Source organism: Falco biarmicus, chromosome 10 (assembly GCF_023638135.1).
Source record: "Falco biarmicus isolate bFalBia1 chromosome 10, bFalBia1.pri, whole genome shotgun sequence".
Classification (NCBI taxonomy): Eukaryota; Metazoa; Chordata; class Aves; order Falconiformes; family Falconidae; genus Falco; species Falco biarmicus.
Window position 1 is genome coordinate 11,109,909 of NC_079297.1, and position 22,617 is coordinate 11,132,525.

Here is a 22,617-nt window from a genome sequence, read left to right on the forward strand (position 1 = left end):
GGGAAGAAAACCGCGGCGGCGGGCGGGGGGTGCAGTCAGGTGATCTGGCGGGCCGACCAAGATGGCGTCGCGTCCGCGGAGCCTGAGGAGGAAGGTTTACTGGTAACCACGGCGTAGGGGAGGCGGGGGGCTGTCCCCGCAGGCCTCGGGTGAACGCGTGCCTCGGGAAGGGCTATGATCGTACTGGGCTGCGTCTCAGGCGCTCGTTAAAGCCGCAGTCTGGCCGGCCATGGCTCTGAGGGAGCTGAAAGTTTGCCTTCTGGGGGTAAGTTCTCTGCGGCCGGCTCTCCACGGGGCCCCAGCGCGGGCTGGGGGCGGCGGGAGGAAGACCACTGAGGGGCTGGCTTGAAAAGCTTTCGCTGGTGGCGGAGAGCTTCGGCGTGAGCCCCAGAGGGGCTGCAAACTCGGGGGTCTTCTCCCCGGAGAAGGGTGGGCCTCGCCCCGCGAGAGCTGCTAGCGCGCCCGGCTGCCTGGCCGCGTCCTCCTGAGGAGAGCGGGCGGCCTGAGGGGCCTTCCCCTCCGCGGCGGGGAGGCGTTCGCTGAGGGAAATTAGCCCTCCTTCTTCTCCCATGTTTTCCTTTAAAAAAAGAAAGGAGAGGAAGCATGAACGTCCAACGTATGCATCCCTCTTCCTTGCAAGCTGGTTGGGGCTTGGAGTTCACAAAAATAAATAAATAAAAGCACCTGGAATCAAACTCGTGGGAGAGAGGGAGGGGCCTGAACTTTTTTTTTTTTTGATGCAACATATGTGGGATTTGAAAGTGCCCTAAATGTCACAGGTGGTGGAAGGAGAAGATACCAAGCAACCTGATGTCGAAATTTAAAAAAATGAAGGCTTGTAAAGCTGTGTCTTGGCACGGTTTGGTCGGAGGGCCTCACTGGATAACCTTGGGTTGAACAGGTGGAGACAACTCCTGTTACTACGACTACAACAATTTAGATATTACAACAATTTTCTAAATCCTGTGTTGTACAGAGTACAACTGGCAGAATTGTGTTCTGCTTCTAAGTGCCCACATTGCCCTTCAGAGGGAATAATTACGTGTTTCTATGCTCTTTGTGTGATGAAGGTATTTCTGTCACATAAGGAGAGTAAGCATCCAGGAAAACTGGTCCTTGAACTCCCAGAACCAGGAACTGCATCGGTGTTTCTCTTAAAAAGACTTGCTCTGCTTATTGAGACTGCAAATGTTGTGAAATACAGAACTGAGATAATAATACACTTTTCTGTGAGAGGAAGACAGCTTGAAAAGATAAACACAAGCATATGTTCTGTACCCAGATTTACTACAATGTTCAGAAGGTTCAAGAAGATGTATGAATGGCATAAAACTTCATTTTCAATGAAGCAGTTCCTCAGGTTGTGTTTTTGCCCTTAAAATTTTAAGGACTGTAAAGCAAAAAATTTGTCTTCACCTGTCTTAATTAAATAACCATTTAAAATGGCCAGCTGCTGTGGAAAACAGAACTGCTAATAGCTTATTGAGTTATTTCACTCCTAAATATGCGTTCTATATTTTATTTTTTTTTTAAACTATGGAGTTGGTGCGAATACAAATATGACATAATTTTTGTGTTACATTTCCTTTTTTACCATTTGTAGCTCTGTAGAGTTGCATTAGAAACATGTTTCAGGTGTGTCACAAGAAATTTCAAGTCTTTCATTAAGCAGGGTGGGACAGCATTAGTCAGAGGTTGAAATGCATGTGTCACGCTTGTATAATTTAATGTGCTTAATCGTCTTGCAAAGATGGAGTACCATACTCAGTTGCTGTATATTTTACTAAAAGTGGTAGATGGTCTTTCCTTGCTCCTGTACAAATGCAATTTCTGCATGGTTTTGGAAAAAAAGAAAATGTTTGTATAATTAATAATAAGCATGAATGCAGATTTTTATAGTCATTCATATAAACATCTTAAGCTACAGGTTTTTTAAACAAAATTGTTATCGGAAACCTTTTATTTTTTTATTAAATTAATATAATACCTGAAGTATTTATTTCAGTATCTAATTTCTGTAAAAATCTCTGAGGAACATGTTATTCATGCACAGTGTATTGCAAAATTTGAGGACAAAAGAATCATCTGTTTATAGTAACTAATGTGTCTCTCAACTCTTTCTGTTCTTCTTTCAGGACACTGGTGTAGGCAAATCAAGCATCGTGTGGAGATTTGTAGAAGATAGCTTTGATCCCAATATCAACCCAACAATAGGGTAAGAAACTAAAGTAAAGGTGACTTATTCAAGAATAAAACCAAATTACATGAATATATATTTGTACCTCCTGAATAGATCACTTGAGGTTTCTCCATGTGCGGCAGCTAAATTTGGTAATAAACACAACTGCAGCCTTAATTAGCTTGTGAGTTACTTTAGGGAATATAGGAGTGCACTCCTGTAGTTTGCATTTTTTTTTGTGTAAGATCTGGTCCTATTTTGTATATTGTTAATCTAAGCTAACAACATCCTGCTAGGAGTCTTGGGTTATTAATAAATTGCACTGTAGATGCTTCTGTTAAAATAACAACATTTTTTTCTCATGCACTACTCTTAAATTTCCAAGTTGTTATGCAACTACATGATTTTTCTTTTAAGAGTCAAGTACAATAACAAGTCTCCTAGATTTTTGAGTGTAGTTAACATACTAATTCAGCTTGTAGCTCCCTTCATTAATTAGTTCTAACGTTATACATCTATATGCAATACACACACAAGTAGCCGATGAAATTGTTAATGCAATTGGTCTCACAGGTAAGGATATTGGAAAATTGAGCCTCAGAGTAGCAATGTTACCAAGCTCAAATCTTCAAATGGATAAAAGGGCAAGCATCAGGAATTCTTGGAGTGGTTGGATCTTTTTATTTCTTTTTCTGTCTTTTTTGTTTTGCAAGTGTCTTATGGGTTGCTTTGCTCAGAAACAATTCTTTACTTACAGGACATGACTTCACTTGGTGCTGAGAAGTGTGAGTGGGGGTGTCAGTGCAACTTCCTGTCTCAGGTGTCATACCGGGCTCTACTACAGCTTTGACCAAAAGAGATCCTGCTGATAAAGATCAGCTGTGACTCATCCTGTCCTAAAAAATGTGGTTTCCATGATATGTCTCTTCCCCCCTTCTTTTTTTCAGAGTACATACTGGTACTGAAGTATAAGATATGCTGTCAGAAGTAGGCTTTTGTTTAAATTTCCCTGTAAACAAAAGTAGCCTTTGGAAAGAACTTCATCAAATCTTGTCTTCCTTCCAAAAGTTAGTTTCTCTTATCTGGTAGTCTTCTGACTGTGCAGTGTGTGGGTTGATTTCTTTTTTTTCTTTTTACTCCTCCCTCCAACATAGCATCTATCTGAAGGCAGAAACCCAAAGAGATCACATGCATGTCTTCCCAGAGGAATGTCTGTCACAGATATATATGTCACTATATAGTCAGGTGCTGTTAGGAGATGCTAGCCATTCTGGTAGTGAGGCTAATGTGTAGAATAAAATTTGTTTCATGGGCCTAATGACAGTACTGGGACACTTTACTGGTATACGAGTATACTTTCTTGAAGTGACAGCCTAAAAAAATCTATTTTTTCAGTCTTTAACAAAATCATTCATTAGTCTGAGGACCTGGTATCTTGGTAGTTTGCTATAGTAGTTTAAATGAATCAAAACTTCCCAAATGCAGGGATTGTATGAATCTCCAGTAAGATACAGTCCCACAATTTTAAACAAACTCATTTTGAAACTTTTTCTACATCTTGTTTTTATTTCCTAATTGAGACTAGGAGGTGGGAAGAACAAAGCAAGGATTAGAGAGGAGTTTTGAGCATCTTACAAAACTAAAGATGAGAATGTTCATACGTTTACTCCTGGGTTTGAGTTAATGAGATACAATTTTGTTTCCTGTCCTGTTCCCATTCCTTTTAGCAATCTGAGCTATCATACTTTGTTGTCATGAATGTTCATCATTCAGGTTCAAATATGGGCAGATGTAGAAACCCTGTCTTGGAACTTCTGTCCTCAGGATGCTGAGGACACATTCTGCTTTGCCTGACCAGCACGTATCTCTAGGTACTGTAGAATATCTAGTCTTTCATCACAGTATCAAAAAGGAGTTACGAATGAGTATAAAACTATTTTCAGGTGCATCTTGTTCATACAGTTCTATTGCTTACTTGGCTGGGAAAAGCAGCTAGAAAATTTAGTAGGGATAATGCCTGTTTTCTTACTAGAAGATGTCGAACATAGCTCTAGTTTGGAGACTTTTGTTGACCCAACGTTTGTCTTTGAGCTCTTTGGTGAGTTTTGGGTTGGGGTTTTTTGTGGTTTTTTTTATGTAATGGACATTTTTCACAATGAAAGCTTCTTCAAATTCTTTGAAAGTAGAAGCATTTAACCTCCGTTGTCAGCTACCATCTGGGATGTTTAGTTGTGATGTGAAATAGAACAACACAGCTGTTCAGTTCAAGTTGACTTACAGGAATGTCTTGGTTTATAGAACCAAGTAAGATAATTTTCAGCGGGAATCTGTGATTTAGGAAATTGTTTCCATATCAGCCAGAGAATTCAGAATTGATGCTTAATTTGCAGCAGTGTTAAGGAAGTGGAAGTCTTTGTTGTGCTTTACAACAGAAACTCCTATCAGTTTATTTTCTGTTACTCATTGCTAAAATACATCATCTAGTTAACTGTGTTGAAATGCATTGCAGTTGGACTCTTTCTTTTTAGGGATGTTGCAACCTTATGTTTGGCTTCTTAAAAGTAATCAGCTTTGGAGATGGGCATACTATTTGGCAAATCGTCTGAGCTTAAAGAATGGGGAGAAGGTTACCTCCTAACAGTTCAAAGCATTGTGTGATTGCTCCCTTTCCTTCTTTAAAATGTAGATAGCTGGTTTTTGTCCTCCTATAATGTTGAAACGTGTCCAAAGACTCCAGTTATATTAACTACAGAAGTGTCATGGGCATTGTGAAAATCTATGCCTTGGTGGTACTTAAGATCCAAGATGAACTGAAGTTGAATCTTGGACTCAGGTATTTAATGTTGTTGATCATGCTGAAAGACTCTTGCTTTCTGATTCTGAATCTACAGCAAGCTTTAGTGTACTGTAAGAAGCTTCAATACAGGCCACCTCTAGGATCCTATCCTGAATCCTGTCCAAAACTGACAGTAGAACAAGTTTGGAAGTCTGTAGTATTTTCAACTGACAGGGACTAAGCATACAAAAGATATTCAAGATCATAACATACAATGTCATATGCTTAAAATAATGATGGCACCTATAGTTCCTCTTCTACAAGGATTTGAATTCACTGTGGGGCTTTTCTAGTAAAAAAATGTGCCTACACATAATAGATACAGCAAAAAACTCCCTCTTGCAGATTAGGTCTCTGGATTCCTGTTCCTTGTGGGAAGTACACTGATTCATGAAAGAAGATAAAATAAAGCACAAAAGTATTTTTGTAATGTTTTGCAATATTTTAGTGTGAAACATCTAAAGTTGGGGGCAGGGGAGGCAGCTGGAGCACAGGAAGAAAGTTTATCTTTTAGAAGTGCAAGAACGTCTGCAGACTGAAGTGTGTAATGACAGGTAGGATTTGGGAGCTGTACGGACAACAAACAAAAAGTTACTCATTGATTTCTGTGTCCTCTTAATACCTACCAATAGTGATAACAATCTCCCATATTTTATTCCCAAGTATGGGCTTTACAGCTTTTATCTGAATGTTAGTACAGGGATAGAAAAAGCTGATACAAAAGGAGAGGATTTGATCTCCTCCCTTCCGGAAGTTTCCGATATACACTTGAATGATTTGGTGTGATGATTCCCCCATTTAGGAAGAATGTTGTTAAAAAGGCTGACATTCCTGATTATTTTTGGTCATACATCCTTTTATTAAAAGCTTATCAACAATAAAAGCTTATAATTTGCATTAGTGTTACTTCTGTTTTGATAGTTGAATTTCATCCTCTAAAAGGAAATTTCATCCTCTGAGATCTTTTACCTTGTTAATTTCAGCCTTTATGCATGAAAATCTTCATTATTTCTGTGTGTGTGTGTAAAACGCTTTTATTGGAATGTAAACCATTTTAAAAGTTCTTAGTAGTAATGTTCTAAGAATGTATATTCTGAAAAGCATAAGCTGTAATGTTTTTCCAGAGCTTCATTTATGACCAAGACTGTACAGTATCAAAATGAGCTGCATAAATTCCTAATTTGGGATACAGCTGGACAGGAGCGGGTAAGTAGAATCAATATCTGTGGTGATAGTTTTGGCTAGAGTTCGTGCTGCTTTTCAACCTTGCCCTTGAAAGTCACAGTGTGATCTGGTTTTACAAACATGTATTAGAATGTTTGTTTCTATGCAGGTTTCTATCAAGATATGGGTGCTGTAAATATGTTTTTATTATCATAGTTAAAGTACGAAGTTAAGGATGATTACCCAAGAAGAGGAGCTTATAAAACAAAAGACTGGGTTTAGATGCGTTGAAAGGGAGTGCCATTTCAAAAGAAAACAAGGTCGGGGAGGGGGAAGCCCCCAGCTGTCTCTAGTACTATTTCTACTTGAGTTTTAAATGTTCAACTGCAGTGTTTGCAGCCAGTGCAACTGGCAATGTGAGGATCAAAGTTAAATGAATAATCGTATTTCATAGTACAAGTAAGGCCCTGATTATGGAAAAATAGACAACGGCTAATACATTCTGTTAGCTTCAGTGTTACGATTATTAATGTGAGTAGGATGTGGGTTTAGGCTTTCAAAAGCAGCATTTCAAGCAGTGTTATCGGTGTTAACTGATCTTTAATTATTTTGTAAAGTTTTACTTCTCAAATCTGATAGTGTTAGCCATGTCAAGAAAACTTTGAAATCTAAATTTTAATTTGGTAGTCTGGGGTTTTGTTCTCTGCAGCATGCATGGCTCTGAGGGGAGGTAACAAAAGCTTTCAAGATAATGATGAGTAAAATGAAATCACAATTTGCATGATTTTTACTTAAAATTTAAAAGGAAAGCTTTGCTAGTTAACTTGCTTGTTTATGGATTGCTAGTAACAGTTGTAGAAATTACAGCAGCTGTATTAACAGTGCTTATTCTTGCAGTTTCTTGACTGTTAACTACTGGTAGCTGTCAGTTATTCATGATGAGTTTATTTAGGATGTGAGTTAACTGTAACAAAGGTAGACACCAGAGCTGTCCCCAGTAAGGGTCAGATTGATCAGGTTGGTTTATTACTTCAGGATAATGACTGGCAAAGGCAACTGTACTATTTGTCAGGATTGGCTCGAGAAACAAAGAGCCCAAGCAAAAAAAAAACCAATCAACCAATCCCCCAACCCCCCCCAAAAAACCCACCAATCAACAAAACCAAAGAACAAAACAAAAAAAAATACTAAACAAAAAATTCCCAAACCTTTGAAAAGGCTCAGTCATCCCTGTTGAGGGTCACTTGACCTTTTGGACTCCTGGTGGAACTGACTTGCTAGCTTTTCAGCTTGAGAACAGCCTTGATGGCTAGAAGGTAACTTGAGTATTTGTATTGCATTTCAGTGCTCTAGATTTTGAGTGACAATTTATTTCCTTCCAGCAGCAACATATAAAGCAATCTTACATTGTCAGGGATGTGTCCCAGTGATATGTCAAATAGAATCCATGTTATCGGAAATATCAGAGTCCTTCCATTACTAGCAGTCAGTCAGCATTTGCTGTAAATAGTGTCTTAAGTGAACATCCTAGTCTATTCTGAAAAGTTAATGCTGGAATATGAGTCTTCTAAGAGGTAGAGTATGAATTTTAAGAGATTGGTACTCTTAAATGGAAAGCTTTATAAACATACATGCTGCAATTTGGCAGGAAATGTCCATTACATGTTAGCGTTCCGTGCTCTTCACTTCAGCTGTGTTTGCAAGCAATGGCAGAACACTGTAATTTGGATTCAGAACACTATACAATCTGAGGAAGCATCTCTGTGCACGACTAGCATGTTCCTTGTCGTCCTGTTTTTGGATTTTGAGGAATACCTCTTTAATTTTCTTCCATAAAGTTACGTGGTATCTTTATTGAAATTGAAAAAGGAAAAATGTCTTACCTGGGCTCTGATCCAGGAGCTGTGATATCTGTGAAGCTTATGTTCCACACCTGAGAGAAGTCACTGTGAGGCTCCAACATATCCAAGGAAACCAGTGAAATGGAAACAAGGCTATTTACTTTGAAATGATGCCAGTATCTTCATAGATTTCTTTTTTTCCTCCAAAGCAGAACACCACTGTCACTTACTGCTAGTCATAAATGGTCTGCATACCTACCTGCCTTGCCCTGAAATCTGGCACAATTTTTTGGTCATGCAACTCATCTGACAATGAGTTATGAAAGGGATCCCCTCCATGGTGGGTGAACACCAAACAATGTCCACGTTTCAAATACCAAAAACATCCACACCATTCTTGGAACTAAAATGTCTCTGCTGAGCTATGAAGTGTAATGCACAGAATTCATAGTCCTGGCTTCTTGAGGAGCATTTGCTATTTTCCACCTCCAAAGCCCAGCAGTGAATAGTTCTGCACTACACTGGGCAATCCACTTGATCTAAATGGCTTCGGGGAGTGGCTGGCTAGTTTTGTTCTGAAAGTGGAACCCTGCACTAATTCATTTCACAACAGCTCATTTCCCTACACACACCCCCCACATCACACAACCCTCTTTCTTCTACACTGAGTAAAGTTGATAGGAGATTACTTATAGCAATTGGGATTTTGCCTTCTTAACAATTTTGAGTTTTTCTGGATAATTACATTATGTCATCTTAATTCTGCCAAAACACAAATTGGAGGCTGGAGGGCAAGCTGAAGTCTTTGAAAAAATAGCAAAAGGAAAATTCAGTGTTTCTGGTAACATCTGCTTTGTTACTGTATTTTATCTGCTGACTGCTCTTAGGTGGAAAAAAGTATCTAAGTGTTAGCAGGCAGGAAATGAGAGTAATACAAAATCAGCAAGTGAAAGTTGGTTTATTCCCAATGTAAATAGTCAAATAATCAAAAAGCCAGGTTGCAACCAGTCCAAGTGGTGGTTTACCAAATATGTTTCCCTTTACATTTTAGTACTTAGGAGGAAGAGAGGGATTATGTCCCATCATGAACTGAATGCCTGCCCATGTTTCCCTTTCCCACTATTAAATATTTTTATATTCTGACCTTTGTGTTCAAAATCCTGTTTTCAAAACAGAATTTGAGAGCCAAATGTAGATGGTCTGGAATTCTGCTTTATAGCAAGATTTTTATGATTTTATAATATTGCTCACAGTTGAACTGTACTAAGCAAAAGGAAGTTGGTGTTTTATTAGAACCAAATAAGCCTTTGAGAAAAACTTTATTCTAGTCATGATTTTCATGCTGACTAATAAGATGCACAAAAGCTTTAAATCACATATGCTGACATTGAAGCAGTACATACAGTTTACTCTGCGCTTTGACTGAGAGTTTTGGTTCCTAGATTAGTTGTCTCGTTGTTTTTAAATCAACAGAATGTCTCACTTTTTAAGAATGCTTGACTGACTGATATTTTTGATGCAACTTAATTGTGTACTGTCACTTTTTTCAGTCCTGGATTCATAACACTCTGCCCATGCAAAGGTACAGGTCTGGTTTATACTCTGGGTTATTAACCCACTATCAACCAAATATGCCTGCTGTCGATTTAATTCTGAAGATTAGAATAAAATTACTGTAGCCTTTTACTATCTAACGTGTTCCTTAAAGCTCTGTTTGCAACAGGTCGCGTAGTTGAGGGCTTTTGCAGTTTTTAGTTTTAAACATGCTTCTAACTTCTGAGGCAAAAAATGTAAGAGATATCCCTAAAACTGTTAGATTATGAAGAAACCAACATTTCTAGCTTTTAAGAGTGCCATGATGGATCCATGGGGCTAGAGGTTGACTGACACCAGCTTCTGAACGTTTCAGATCAGCAGTAGTATATGCTAGTTTTCTTGGAAGTATTTTTTTTGTCCAAAAGCTTGAGTGTCTTAGAGGAAGAAGTGAGTTCGGGTTGCAACTAGTTTTGGTGTTTAAACTTTAGCATATATCCTGTGGGTTTGTGTCTATGTATGATCTACAGTCTTTTAAATCAGAGATTTTAATCTAGTCAAAATGGGGTCAAGTTTGGCTTCTTGCTTTTTGCAGCAGGTATGTTGCTGATCCCTAAACTATTTATTGATTGGCCTTTGTAAAACAGTACTTTCATGGATGTTTATGTACTCTACTGCACAAGCCTGTCTGTAACTGAAAAGAACAAAGTTTTCTGGTAATGTGAATTTTAAAGCTAGTTTTCACTTTATTTGATAATAATAATACGGAAATTATGGAGCTCAGTGGAGGATCAGATTCATTATGTATGGTGTCTGTCTTTCAGTTTCGTGCTTTAGCCCCCATGTATTACAGAGGGTCAGCGGCAGCCATTATAGTGTATGACATCACAAAAGAGGTAAGAAATTTGATCTTGACCCAGAATTACAGTTTCTAGGGTGTTTTTTTTGTCACAGGCCAGTTCTGACTCTTAATTCCTTCTGTGTTTTTTCTTTTTCTTTTTTTTTTTTTCTTCACCTTCAGGAAACTTTCTCAACATTAAAGAACTGGGTTAAAGAGCTTCGACAGCATGGACCTCCAAATATTGTTGTAGCTATTGCAGGAAATAAGTGTGATCTTAATGATGTAAGGTAAATAATCATTGGCAGGTTGGAGATTTTCACTTAAGCTCATAGTACTAAATATTTTAAGATTTCAGAGCAGGTGAAAGGTATAAAGCAATTTAAACTGTCTTGCACTAGCATTGTATTTTCACAAGTGGTCTGAGCTGTTTCGACTGTCAGAAGATTTGGGAGTCTGCCCTTGGACAGTCTTGCCCACTTCCTCCCCTGTGCTGGTGTGAGTATGTGCGTGATTGGGCAGTATATCAGACTGTAAAATGGATTCAGATTAAAACTAACCATTTAGAAAAAGGAAAACTGATCCAAGTGTATTTATTTTTCTCACACCATGGACACTTGCTGGCATAACAAAGGGGAGATAGCCGGTTTGGGAATGAGCAGTTTACAGGGAGACAGGATTACCTTTTCTGGTGGCAGTGCTAAGTTACACAAGCCCAAACTGCCTGTGAAACTACAGTGTAATACAAGATGTTTACCTCACTTTATAAGAAGTATTCCTGTCAGTCTGTAGCACCTCATTTTGGTAGGAAAAACAAGAAGACTGTTGGAAAGCATTGTGTAGGTTTTTCTGACTTGCTTTTTCAGGTGCCTTCATTCCCTGCTTAAATATTGGGGTAGAATTGGCTGTGGCTGAAATAGTTGCAGGGAGCAGGGAAAATTCTTGAGAAACTATGAACATAAGGCATGTACTAAAAACAAAAGAAGCACTTTTTGATTGATGTCCTGGTTAAACCAAAATTCAGAAAGGTGTGTGCAAACTTCTTGGATTTTGATTTCATTGGAAAAGGCACCACAGCTGGTGTCTTAAAGGATGGTTATGTATTTAAAGGACCACTACAAAGTTGGCTCTTAGTATAGTTGTAAAAATTTTTAATATATAGCAGTTATCTAGTGAGCTCTAATAACTTGTTAGAAGTAGCACATCTCTTGAAGGAAATACGGCATAAAGTTACAAAGTTACGGCATAGAGGACAAATATAAAGTATGCAGTACTAAGTTTCAATGCTTGTTTCTTGGTGCTTAGGTGGTATCATAAATTATGTAAACATTACTGTTCAAGCTAATGAGCAAAATTCCTTGTACTTTATAGTCAGAGGCAATATTTGAGTCACTGATCAAAGTCTGTGCTTTTGATATCCTAAAGTCTCTTGTTACTGCAAGTAGCCTATGTTTTTTAGAAATTGTATGTAAATTGATACAAGTATAGTCCGGTCCTCTCTCCACCTATGATGTTTGGATTTTTCATGTTGTTTAAGGAAACAAACTTAATTATCAACTTAACTACTTAGGGATGCGGAGTAACTTTTTCACTTCTCAGCTCTGTTGTGTGCTCAGTCTAAATATGTTCCTGTTTATAGCTATGTCGCCATGCTTCATGTAATGTATAAGGTATACTAATGATCTGTGCAGCGTTGTGAGATACTTGGCTTTGTAAACAGCTGGATTAGTGCAACTAATGCTTTAGGATCTTCTCAGTACATCTAAAACTGCTGTGTGTGTGAAGAATAAAGCACCCTATAATGATTGACTGCAGACCTACGCTTAGAGCACTCAAGAAACAAACCCCACACTAATGTTGTCAGATAGATTAAAGCCTTGTTTAGTTTAATTGTGCTTAGTGATGCTCATACTTCAAGGCAGGGAGGCAGCATAGAGTAAAGAATGAGCATCAGTCTCAGGATGAGGGAGCACTGTGATGCCAAAAAGTAAAATAAAAATACTCATTTAATAAGACACTTAAAAGCTTAACCTATCCCTTAAGATTTTGAATAATAGGATATTTTTGCATTCACAGTTTTTTCTTTGCTTTGTTTTTCCAGAGAAGTCATGGAAAAAGATGCTAAAGACTATGCAGATTCCATTCATGCAATATTTGTAGAGACAAGTGCGAAAAATGCAATAAACATTAATGAACTCTTTATAGAAATTAGTAAGTATTTAAACAGTTACTGTGCTTCCTTCTGAAAGAAGTTCAAGTAGAGATTTGATTACTGTATTTTTTGTGCTATTAAGGTGAGACTATACTGACTTGAATTTGTTATAAATGGACATGAATACAAACTGCAAAACAAGCTATATAAAATTTTAGTCATCTAATGACCTCTTAATATTCCTTCTAGAGGTTTTAAGCTTACTGTGATGCTGTTGGATAAATAGCAAGCAAATGACTCATTTCAGAAGTCGGTGTCATCTTACTGTATTTGTTATTGAATGTTGCAGTTGGTACTTCCAAGGTTATGGAAGGGGAAGGAAATGGCATGAGGAAGATCCAAACGTTATACAGCTGAGAAAAAGAATGAAGTCTAAAACAGTCTATTTCCAAAAATACAACAAATCATAAATGCAAGATTGCTGCATGGGAAACAGCAACTATTGTGTGTAGATTTTTTTTTTCCACAAGTATTTTTGTGATACCCTGGGTGTTTGCTTTTTTTTTAATTAAATTGCAAATCTTTTCTGTCTCATTCGTGGCAGGAATGAAAATGACAATTTTTTCTGTGAATGAAAAGCAGACAGTATTCCAAAGTGAATTCCGTGCAGTATTATTTACAGGATATGTTCAGGCAGCAGCACCAATGTGCAGGTTATGTCAGCCTCTTTGTGAAAAGGGGACAAACGGCAATCCATTCCTCTTGTGTGTATGTGCACTGCGCTTGAGCTTTGGAAAGCTACAGAAATGTTAGACTTGAGAAAAAGATATTCAGCTGCTTATAAGGACCCTATATTGAAGCTGATGTTAGATGTGCTGTAGATCAGCTTCCTGATTTACTGACTTAATAGTTGCCCTCTGAAGTTGATCTTGAATAAGCTGTGGGGGGACAAAAATCATAAATCCTCCTCAGAAAAGAATACCTGACTAGGAATAGTCAATTTAAAAGCCTGATTAGATGACTAAAGCAGCTATCTTTACAAGCAGTTATGTGCTAAGCCTGATGCAGGTGATCTGCTGTGGAAATAAAGGTCAAGATGGTAGTTCTTGGTGAAGATATTCCAGATGGCATTCTGCAGAGTATATTCTCTGGGTGCTTTTATAGTTTAGTTCTCCAAGTCTAGATTAGCCTGAAGCGTAAATGCTGCAAAATTAGCTTAAAACTGCCTCTAGTTGTCTTTTGTGTAACCATACCTCTTACAGACATGGTATAGTCCAGGGGTCCTCATACTAGGGCCTGCGGGCCAGATACGGCCCCCAGGGTCCTCAGTCTGGCCCCTGGTATTTACAGAACCCCCGCCCCCGCGCCCCCTTGCCGGGGGTTGGGGGGGGAAACCAAGCAGCCACAGATGGCTGCCTGCCACTTCATCTGCGCACCAGCCCCCTGTTTAAAAAGTTTGAGGACCCCTGGTATAGACTGTTAACTGCTGTTCGTCTGTTATGCGGGGGTGTCATCACTAATGACGTATAACCAATTGAAGATGCAGTTTTGTATACAAAGCATACACTGAATGCTTAGAATTAGTTTCAAGTATAATGTTTACCATATTTTTTTTTCTGCCCTCTTGCAGGTCGCAGAATTCCGTCAACTGACACCAACCCCCTGTCTAGTGGTAAGGGCTTCAAACTTAGAAGACAGCCATCGGTGACAAAGCGCAGCTGCTGTTGACTGATCCCTTAGCAAATCAAACTTGTTTATACAGTAGGTGGTCTTGGAAGTTAATAGTTCATGTTGGGTTTATATTATCAGTCTTAGATCTTTATCTGCCGGTGTTCATACAGCCAAGGTCCCACAAAAATGGACTGGTTCATCTGACATCTGTACACTCGCAGAAGAGACTGCAATTGTAATGTCAGCCTGTTTACTTAGAAAAAGTGTAGTATCTCTTGCATTCAAAGGGAATCCATCATCACTTTTTTGGCCTTGCTTGACAGGAAGGTGACTATATGGATGGTAGAACTGAAATGTTTAATAGTTTTGTAATCAAGATTTTTGGGGGTTTTTTTTGTAAAAAAGGGAAATGAGCACTTTGTGGGACTTAAGGGTGGGAGGAGTCTGGAAGTGAGATGTCATTTCTTCCTTTTCTTCAGTGAGCCTTATTTTAAATTTCATTGTAGCTAATCCAAAGTATGATAGGACAGTTGATGTGAGGTGGCTACAGAATAAGCAACTGAAGACAAATAATAGGCAAATCAGTCCATCCAGTCCCCAAATCCCATTTGCACTTTTTATTTAAAGATGATATGCGCTGGGGGTGGGGACACAAGCAACAGATTTTAAATCACAGACAATCTTTTTTTCATGCTGACTTTAATCACTTTAAGGCAAACTGATATGCTTATAGGCATCTTTTTGTTCCTACAAGTATTTTAATACTGAGATGTTGGTTGAAGAAAACTTAGTTGTAGTTCTGACTAAGTGGTTACTGACTAGAAACAGTTGCTGTAAACAGGTGATGCCAGTGGTTCTGATAAGACCTAAAAGTTTTTGGGGAAAGCTTTTAATTGCTTGGCATATGTAAAGTGTTCATATTATATTTATGAGAGCAGTGTTTAAAGTACTATAAATTATGTAAAAACAGTAAAAAATAATGCAATCTTATACACTCCTTCCGTTCCACACCTGTGGATAAACTTGGGGGGAATCTCCATCAGGTTGTGGGGGTTTTTTCCTGTATTGTAGGTACTGTCACTGTGAGTTCATCCAGAGGCAGGCTGCAATTCTTTCTTTTTCAATAACATTTGCAAGGGCCAATAGAGAATGCTGTTGGTGCAGCATGAGGACTGTCTGTTAAACAAGTTTTCATCTGTGGTCCACCAGGTCTTTCCTGTCTTGGGCACAAAAATACAAATAGGAAGTAACCTTAAGACATGGTAATGTAGATCATTACCTCTTGGTTCCTGGGCTTTTTCATCTCTGAGGGTTTTTAGCAGATCAGTGTTTAGCTTATTCTGTATTGCGTTTAGTACGCTTTCAATTAAACTATAGGTTGACCATACCCATTTGTGCTATCTTATTTATTTTTACTTTTTGTTTCCTACCAGCACTAGTGAGAGACTTTATACTTTTGAAGAAAAAGAGCTTAATAGACTTCAGTATATATTAAAATGTTGTTCAGCTTTAGTATCAAAATGAGGTCACATTGATGATGCTTATTCTTTCTTTGTAATGTGGTTTTCTATTATCTCAAGTATTTTCTCTGAAGGAAAGGTAGAAAAGTTTGTAAGAAATGAAAGGACAGATTAGGTTGTATTAGTGAAAATTGTTGTAGAGCTATTCTGGAGCAAAACAGGTGAACTGTAACAGTGAGATTTTGGATGGGTCAGTATGTGTTAATGAAATTTGGTGACTACATTTTTATCACACCTTTTACTTACCCTGCATTGTCAGTTATGCCGCCTTTCCTGCAGTTGTACAGGCAACATGCTTCTAAAGAGCCCAAGTAGTACATCATCAAATGAAGGCTTTTTGAAGCCCCTTTGAAACATTGGTCCTTAAGAAGGCATCTAATAGTATAGACAGATTTGTGTTTGGTGTTCAGCCTGATGTATAATATATTTTTTTATCTATCACTCAAAGCAAATAACTTATGAACAGAAAACTTACGCACTCCTCCAAAATGCTTAATGGAAATACAGCCAATAAAGAAAGAACAGAGTAAACTTGCTCTTGGGCATATTTTTAATTTAAAAAAATGCAGATTGGCAATTAAATATAGAACTTTCACAGTGGCAATCATGGAAATCCCTAATTTCTTTGAAATAGCGCAATTCTTACTCCTGCCAAATTTTTAAAAAAATAAATTGTGTGGTTATCTAATTCAACTGATTTTTAAAGCATTTTGTGTTCATAGTGCTTCAGAAGTCTATTCTATACTAAGATACTGGGCACTGTAGTATCTTAACTGTGATACAGAAACTACTGCTTTTATTAAAGTTGGTTAGTAATAAATCTGGAAATTCTTCAACTGAGAAAGATCATAGTAGGAGAAGGAAAGTCTCAGATATCGGGAATATCTTTCATGTAGATTAGTAGGAAAAAGGAATGTCAGACTTTCTAAATTATTGTTATTGCCTGTTAGCATGTGGTGAAAATGGAGTTTAAATCTGTTTTTCAGTGAGATAATAAAAATGGTTTAATAGTATTTATCCAACATTCATTGAAAAGAAAACATTGGACTCCAGGCAAGGCTGAGAGCTAGGATAGTATTGAGGTAGTTGTAGTTCTCTTCAGGCAGGGGAGAGATACATTTATCCTAGCAAATCTTTATGAATGGCTTTCTGATCTTTCTTCACTTATTTGCTATACACCAAAATTAGACTTTAAAAACAAACAAAAAAAACCCCACACCAAAACTTTATAAAGAAGCAGCAACAATCTGGCCCTTCTCAAATGTAGCTGAGTCTTAGTGCCTCAAACTCCTTATGGTTTGTTAACCAGTCTGAGTGGAATGCCAGCATGCTTCATGTCCTTTTTTTCAGTTCTGGTCTTGAATTACTGCAGTTAATGAAAACATGGAAATAGCCAGTGTTTCAGATTGTCCAAGCTGCAAACACTGAAGTGAGGCTGCTTTTTAACCTGTGCCTATTTAAAATAACAGACTGTTGATGGCAAGTTCTTTTGAGCCAAGATAACTGTTTATTGATCACTTGGCCCTAGCTGAAAGCTCGAATGCAATCTTCCCTGGATGAGATGCACATGTTCATTGTTTGACTTTTGTTGGAGAAAAATTGTTTCTTCTGTATTAATTTGTTAGGCCATCTGCTTTCATCTTGCACTAGGCTTGCTGGAATTGGTTATTTTTTGTTCTAACATAGCTTCTCTATTTGGAGATGCATTGGCCTTTGTTTGGAGTGCTGATTATCACCATTCCAGCTAAATTTTTAATAACTTTTCTGTTAAGAAATTGTTGGAAAAGCTGAGGACTGAAGTTTCATTCCACTAATGCTTTTCTGTTAAATGAATAGAGCTCGTCATAGAGACCAGGCTTTCAGATACTCTTGGAGGGAATTAATTGTTGCACAACAAGTTTGGAAGGGTAAAGTATCATGTACATAAAAATATAACAAGGCGCATATCGCATTCATTGATCCCGAACATTTTTTAACTGGCAAAATACAACTACTTTAACTTCTAAATGTCACCAGTTCTTTCCCATGAAAGTTACAGATTTGTAGAAAAATGACATTTGATAAATGCTTAGTTCTTAAGCTTTGGAGCAACTTAAATGTGCTCCCTGAGTTTTGGAGGATGTCTTCATCTGATCTTCTAAATTACAGCAGTCTCTTAGCTGACTTGCCAGGCTCTTAATCTGTGCTCTAGGTAGTTTTGTAGTATATTTTATATACATGCTGAAAACTGGTGTACTAAATGCCTAAGTAGGTGAAATCTGGAAGCTTGTTTCATAACAGAAGCATCTAGTGGTCAAACTACTGAAAATTGTTATAGGTGCTTTGAAAAATTCTAAGATAATTCTAACAACTTTTGCCATTGCCAGGAAGGTAAAGACTTTGTTTACATTATTAGATCCATGTTGAAACAAGCCAAATCATTGCACTTCAAATCCCTACTGACATGAGTGAGACCCTTTCTTTAAGTGTTACAGGATCAGACAGTTAATAGTTTAGAGGGGCATTTGTTGGTGTACACAATACCAATTTAATGCTACCAGCCTGCTAAAGAGAGATTATTTACATGCTTGGGAGGAGAGTAAGAAGAGAGCAGACTGCCTGCTTATTGATTTGGAAGTCTAATCCTTTAACCTGGTTGATAGATACGGCATTCATTGGGAGTTGTTTGCATTCATGGTAAAAGCTTCATTTTAGTGACAAAAAAAAAAAAATCAGGCTGAATATACTGAATGGTTTAAAAGCTGACCTCAATGAGATTTTTGTTAGACTGTTAATGCTAAATTATTCCTTAACATTACTGTTAATTTCCAGTATAACATATTGAGTATTAGTTGGAAAAGGAAGCTTTAGCAGTGATGTTTGAATGTGTTTCTTGTGAAACAGTCTTTAGTGTTTATTAAGGATGGTGTCTATTTGTAGTGTGCTATGTCAGCAATCTGCAAAGACTATCTTGGGAATTGATTTACAGGACAGAAGCTGTCTGAATGGTGTAGCTAGTCACCCTGTAGTAAACCTCACTTACAAGCAGCAATAGCTACATAAAGTAAAAAAAAAAAGTCATCTCAAATGTGAGGAGAACCTGAATAATTGAGACTTCAACTTCTACACTGCCTATTCATTTTCTAAAAAGCTTCGTATATTTCTCTTTAAACCTCTAAAAAGAGAGGCTGGTGTGATCATGGATAAGGGAGGACAAACTTTCTTTTTTAGGAGGAAGTTTTACAGTGACCTGAGACTTGTTTGTATGCCACAAGTCAGTTCTTTGAAGCAGGAGAATTGTGTGCATGGAATTAAGCTTCTAAAATCTGCACAAAATTCTCTAAAGAAAACTGTTAAAATCTTATGTTCAGATTACATTCCTAGTAATAGATCACAGCCCTAGTAATGGTAGGTGACAGAAGCTTTATTGAAGTAAAATGTTGGTGTGAATTACCAATCTAAGATAGAAATACAGGTTCTAGTATAAGAAAAGTCACGTCAGTTGTCCTTTTCAGAGTCATATGGTTCCAACTTGTCAAAAGAAGTATGCTTGAAACTACAACTTTGTTTCTCATGCAAGTATTCAGGTGCCAAAACATATTTCCCTAAAATTATTAGGCCTTCTGACACCAGTGGTTGTTTCTGAAAAATTCCTTCTGATATTTTGGAGGTCTTGGAAGTTTGAATGCAAATCTTTTCTTGGTCAGCTAGAATTAAAAATGCATGGCTTGGAAAAAATCAAACTTTATCCATAAAGTGACTCGGATAACAAATCTCTCAAGGGATATAAGACTATCCTGAAACCCAAGAATACTGATGGGCTTAGTCTCTGACATATCAAAATGATCCTAGGGTCAGCTTTTTCCTCCTTCCCCCACCCATTTCCCCCCCGCCCCAACCCTGAATTTTTAACATAGTGTTGTCAGGGTGTACATGCTATAAACAGCTCTTTAAAAATACTTAAAAAGTTCTAGTGGCTTAGAGTTATTCGGTGCTTCCTATTTTACATGGAAAATCAAGGCAGTAGGATGATCTGTCCCCCTAAAAATTGGGACAGCATTTGCTGAACTGCTCTCATTCTAGGATAAAGAATTCTTAGAAGAGACGATTTTGCTGTTCCCCTTACATCATCTTGCAAGCTGGGGTTCTTAGATTTTTACTTAAACACTAACAGTGAGTTTTATTCAAATATGTTTTCACATATGTATTATTGAACAAACCAACTGCTACTTCTTTTTTAAATGTTGAAGGATACAGACCACTCATTTTGTCATGCTCATCTGTGTGAGTGTGATACTCCATCCAGCTGTCGCACTTGGATATGCTGTAACTCTGACACCTAGATAGATTCACTGCTACTATCTTGTCTGGCTTTTACTCATGTTACACTATGTATTTCCTATTAAATCCATTATGTTTTTATGATAATTTGTTCTTTGTTTCCTTATGGGATTTAGCCAAGAATATGTGGTGTCTTTTTTTTCTCAAAGGTTCTGGAAGTGTCTGTCACAGTGGCAAATATTTGTAAACAAAATGGTAATTCATTGAGTACAGCCTTACAAAACTGTTACAAAAACGTAGCAGCTGAGACTTACACCACTACTTTATTATACCACAAAAGGAAGGCTAAAAGCACATTCACCTGGGGGAGCAAATTATTGTAAGGCTGTAGTAACACAATGTAAACGCTACTCTCTTTTAACTTTTTTTGTACTTTCTGTTTCTGAATATTTTGTATCCAACATTGAAATTGTGTCAGTGAATTGATTTAAGACACAGAAATGGATTCTGTAGGTGTAAGACACTTAAGACTTCCTGGCAATCTTACCCTCGTATCCCCCTCCTGCCAGTACAATGAAGAAAAAAAAGAAATCATTCTGAAGGTTTCTTCTAAACAAGAAACATTGCATTTGTGTAGTCAGGGCACGAAAGTAACCTGATATGCATATAGCCCTTGCAGTGTAATAAATGTTTGCCTGTAAAATTAAGCATGAAGGTTAACCTTTGTATCAGCAATTCTTGTCCCTCTTAAGAACGTTCTGCCTTTTTCATTATAGGATTGGGTTAACCTGTTACAAGGGTTGAGAGGTCTGTGCCTTCTTATTATAGTATCTCTTACTAAAACAAACTTAAGCCGCTCAAAGTTACAGAGCATTTGCGGCACTGTAAACTGCACAAATTTACAACCATTGCTTCACTGCATGAAATGTAGTCAGATTACTAGTGATGAAATATTGTAGTGATGAATTCCCAAGCTTATGAATGTTTTGAGATTTTTTTTTTCATCTTCTCTTGGGCTGGTCCTGAGAGTGTGTACAGGTTGGTCTGTATTGTTGGTTTGTAGATGCTAATGAGGAAAACCAGGCTTTTGTTCTCTCCTTTTTGTTTGAATTGTTACACTCCCATATAGTGCATAGAATGCAAATAAAGAAATGTTGATTTGGCATAATGTAAACAGCCTTTTCAGCCTAAGCATTCATAATAAACTTTTATAGTGTAATAACATGCTAAATCACTACCAGTCTGATGTATTGTGGAAAAAAAAAGGTGTAAACATTTTATTAATAAAAAGCTTTGTTTATATATGTGCTGGTTTTGTTTATAAACACTTCCAAAATTCTCAACATCTTAAACAGTCTCTGTAGCAGTAGAATTATAGAAGGGGAATGTAAGCAATCCCATGGCAGAAATTAATCTAAGTGATGATTTGAATAGCTGTTTTCCAAAAAGTGCTGACTGCTAGTCATTCTGAAACTGAACCTTTTCCCTGGTTTATGTATACACAGACAAAGGCAGAAGACAAACTTGTACAAAGGCGGGATAGGGAAAAGCAGCAGAGAGAATGCAGCTTTTGTGCAATGCTTCCTTTCTTTGCAGCATGATGTCTGAGAAACTGCAGGCCACACACAGTCTTGTAAACCAGTGCAAGGCCTGACAAATTCTACCAGGGTGAGGTTATTGAATATATTGCTTTTACTTTAGACTGCATGAAATGTGAAATTCTTGACTGCTTAGGCCAATTTCCTGTCAATCAAAACTGTAAAGTGCTTTTAATATCTGTATAGTGTTGTGGAGGCCTGTCGTGCTGGGAAGGGAACCTTTCTTATTTGTTAATACAGCCAGCCGATTGGTAGCTTGCTTTTCTTTACACCACTGCTTTGGTGTTGTGTAGAGTGGGAAAACATGGAGTTGGCTACTGTTACCTGACTTGTCTTATCTGATGCTTAAAAGATGTAGTTTTCTTGTTTCAATGTGTGGGGCAAGACTAACGTGTTCAGTTAATGGCAGCCTTCGAAAGCATCAATAAAAAAAGTCCTGTCTGACACTATTTCACCTGACAGTGTTGGATACAGGTTTCTACTAAGCAACTGGTTGTAGTTCATGTGCAGGGAATGGATACTGTCGTCTTTTTAAGAGACCTGGAGTAACTGAAATTTATCGTTCAGTACCTGCTATTTTTAAGTTAACCTCTTAAATGTGTGTAAACTGCTTTTGAAGAATGTCAAATATATTTATGTAAGGGGGTATGAATGTGCATCAGAGCAAGTGTAAGAAGGGTAAACACAAGGAATGTACTAGAAAAGAGAGGAAAACACATTTACATGTGTTTGCATAGGGAATCTAGATAACTAAATGCAGACTACCTAATTTGCATGCACACAATATGAGAGAATGTTTTACCTGGATCAAGTCTTCTATAGCTTTTAAGGTAAAAGTTTTGCAACAGATGAAACTTATCTTTAAAATTGTTCCAGTACAAAGTTTTCAGGTGCTCTTCAGCATTTCCTGGTAGTGTTCATCCTATTTTCTCCTGTTAATCAAAACCCCACCTGGGCAACAAGTTGCCATCTAGTCTTGTCATGGCTAAATTGGTAATACAGTGAGGATTGTTTTGTGTAATTGG

The 22,617-nt window shown here is 37.7% G+C and overlaps 1 protein-coding gene across 1 annotated transcript; it reads left to right on the forward strand.

Moving 5' to 3' along the window:
• Positions 1-66: 66 nt before the first annotated feature.
• On the forward strand, positions 67-21,296 carry RAB22A (RAB22A, member RAS oncogene family). The gene is made up of 7 exons (XM_056353191.1): positions 67-265; positions 2,136-2,215; positions 6,140-6,221; positions 10,378-10,449; positions 10,575-10,681; positions 12,493-12,602; positions 14,174-21,296. The coding sequence occupies exons 1-7, from the start codon at positions 230-232 to the stop codon at positions 14,269-14,271; spliced, it is 585 nt and encodes a 194-aa protein (XP_056209166.1). The 5' UTR covers positions 67-229; the 3' UTR covers positions 14,272-21,296.
• The last annotated feature ends 1,321 nt before the right edge of the window (positions 21,297-22,617 follow it).

Coding starts and splice junctions, on each gene's coding strand:
- RAB22A (XM_056353191.1), top strand. CDS start 230: ATGGCTCTGAGGGAGCTGAAAGTTTGCCTTCTGGGG. Junction 266..2,135: donor TGAAAGTTTGCCTTCTGGGG/GTAAGTTCTCTG, acceptor TTCTTCTTTCAG/GACACTGGTGTAGGCAAATC. Junction 12,603..14,173: donor TGAACTCTTTATAGAAATTA/GTAAGTATTTAA, acceptor GCCCTCTTGCAG/GTCGCAGAATTCCGTCAACT.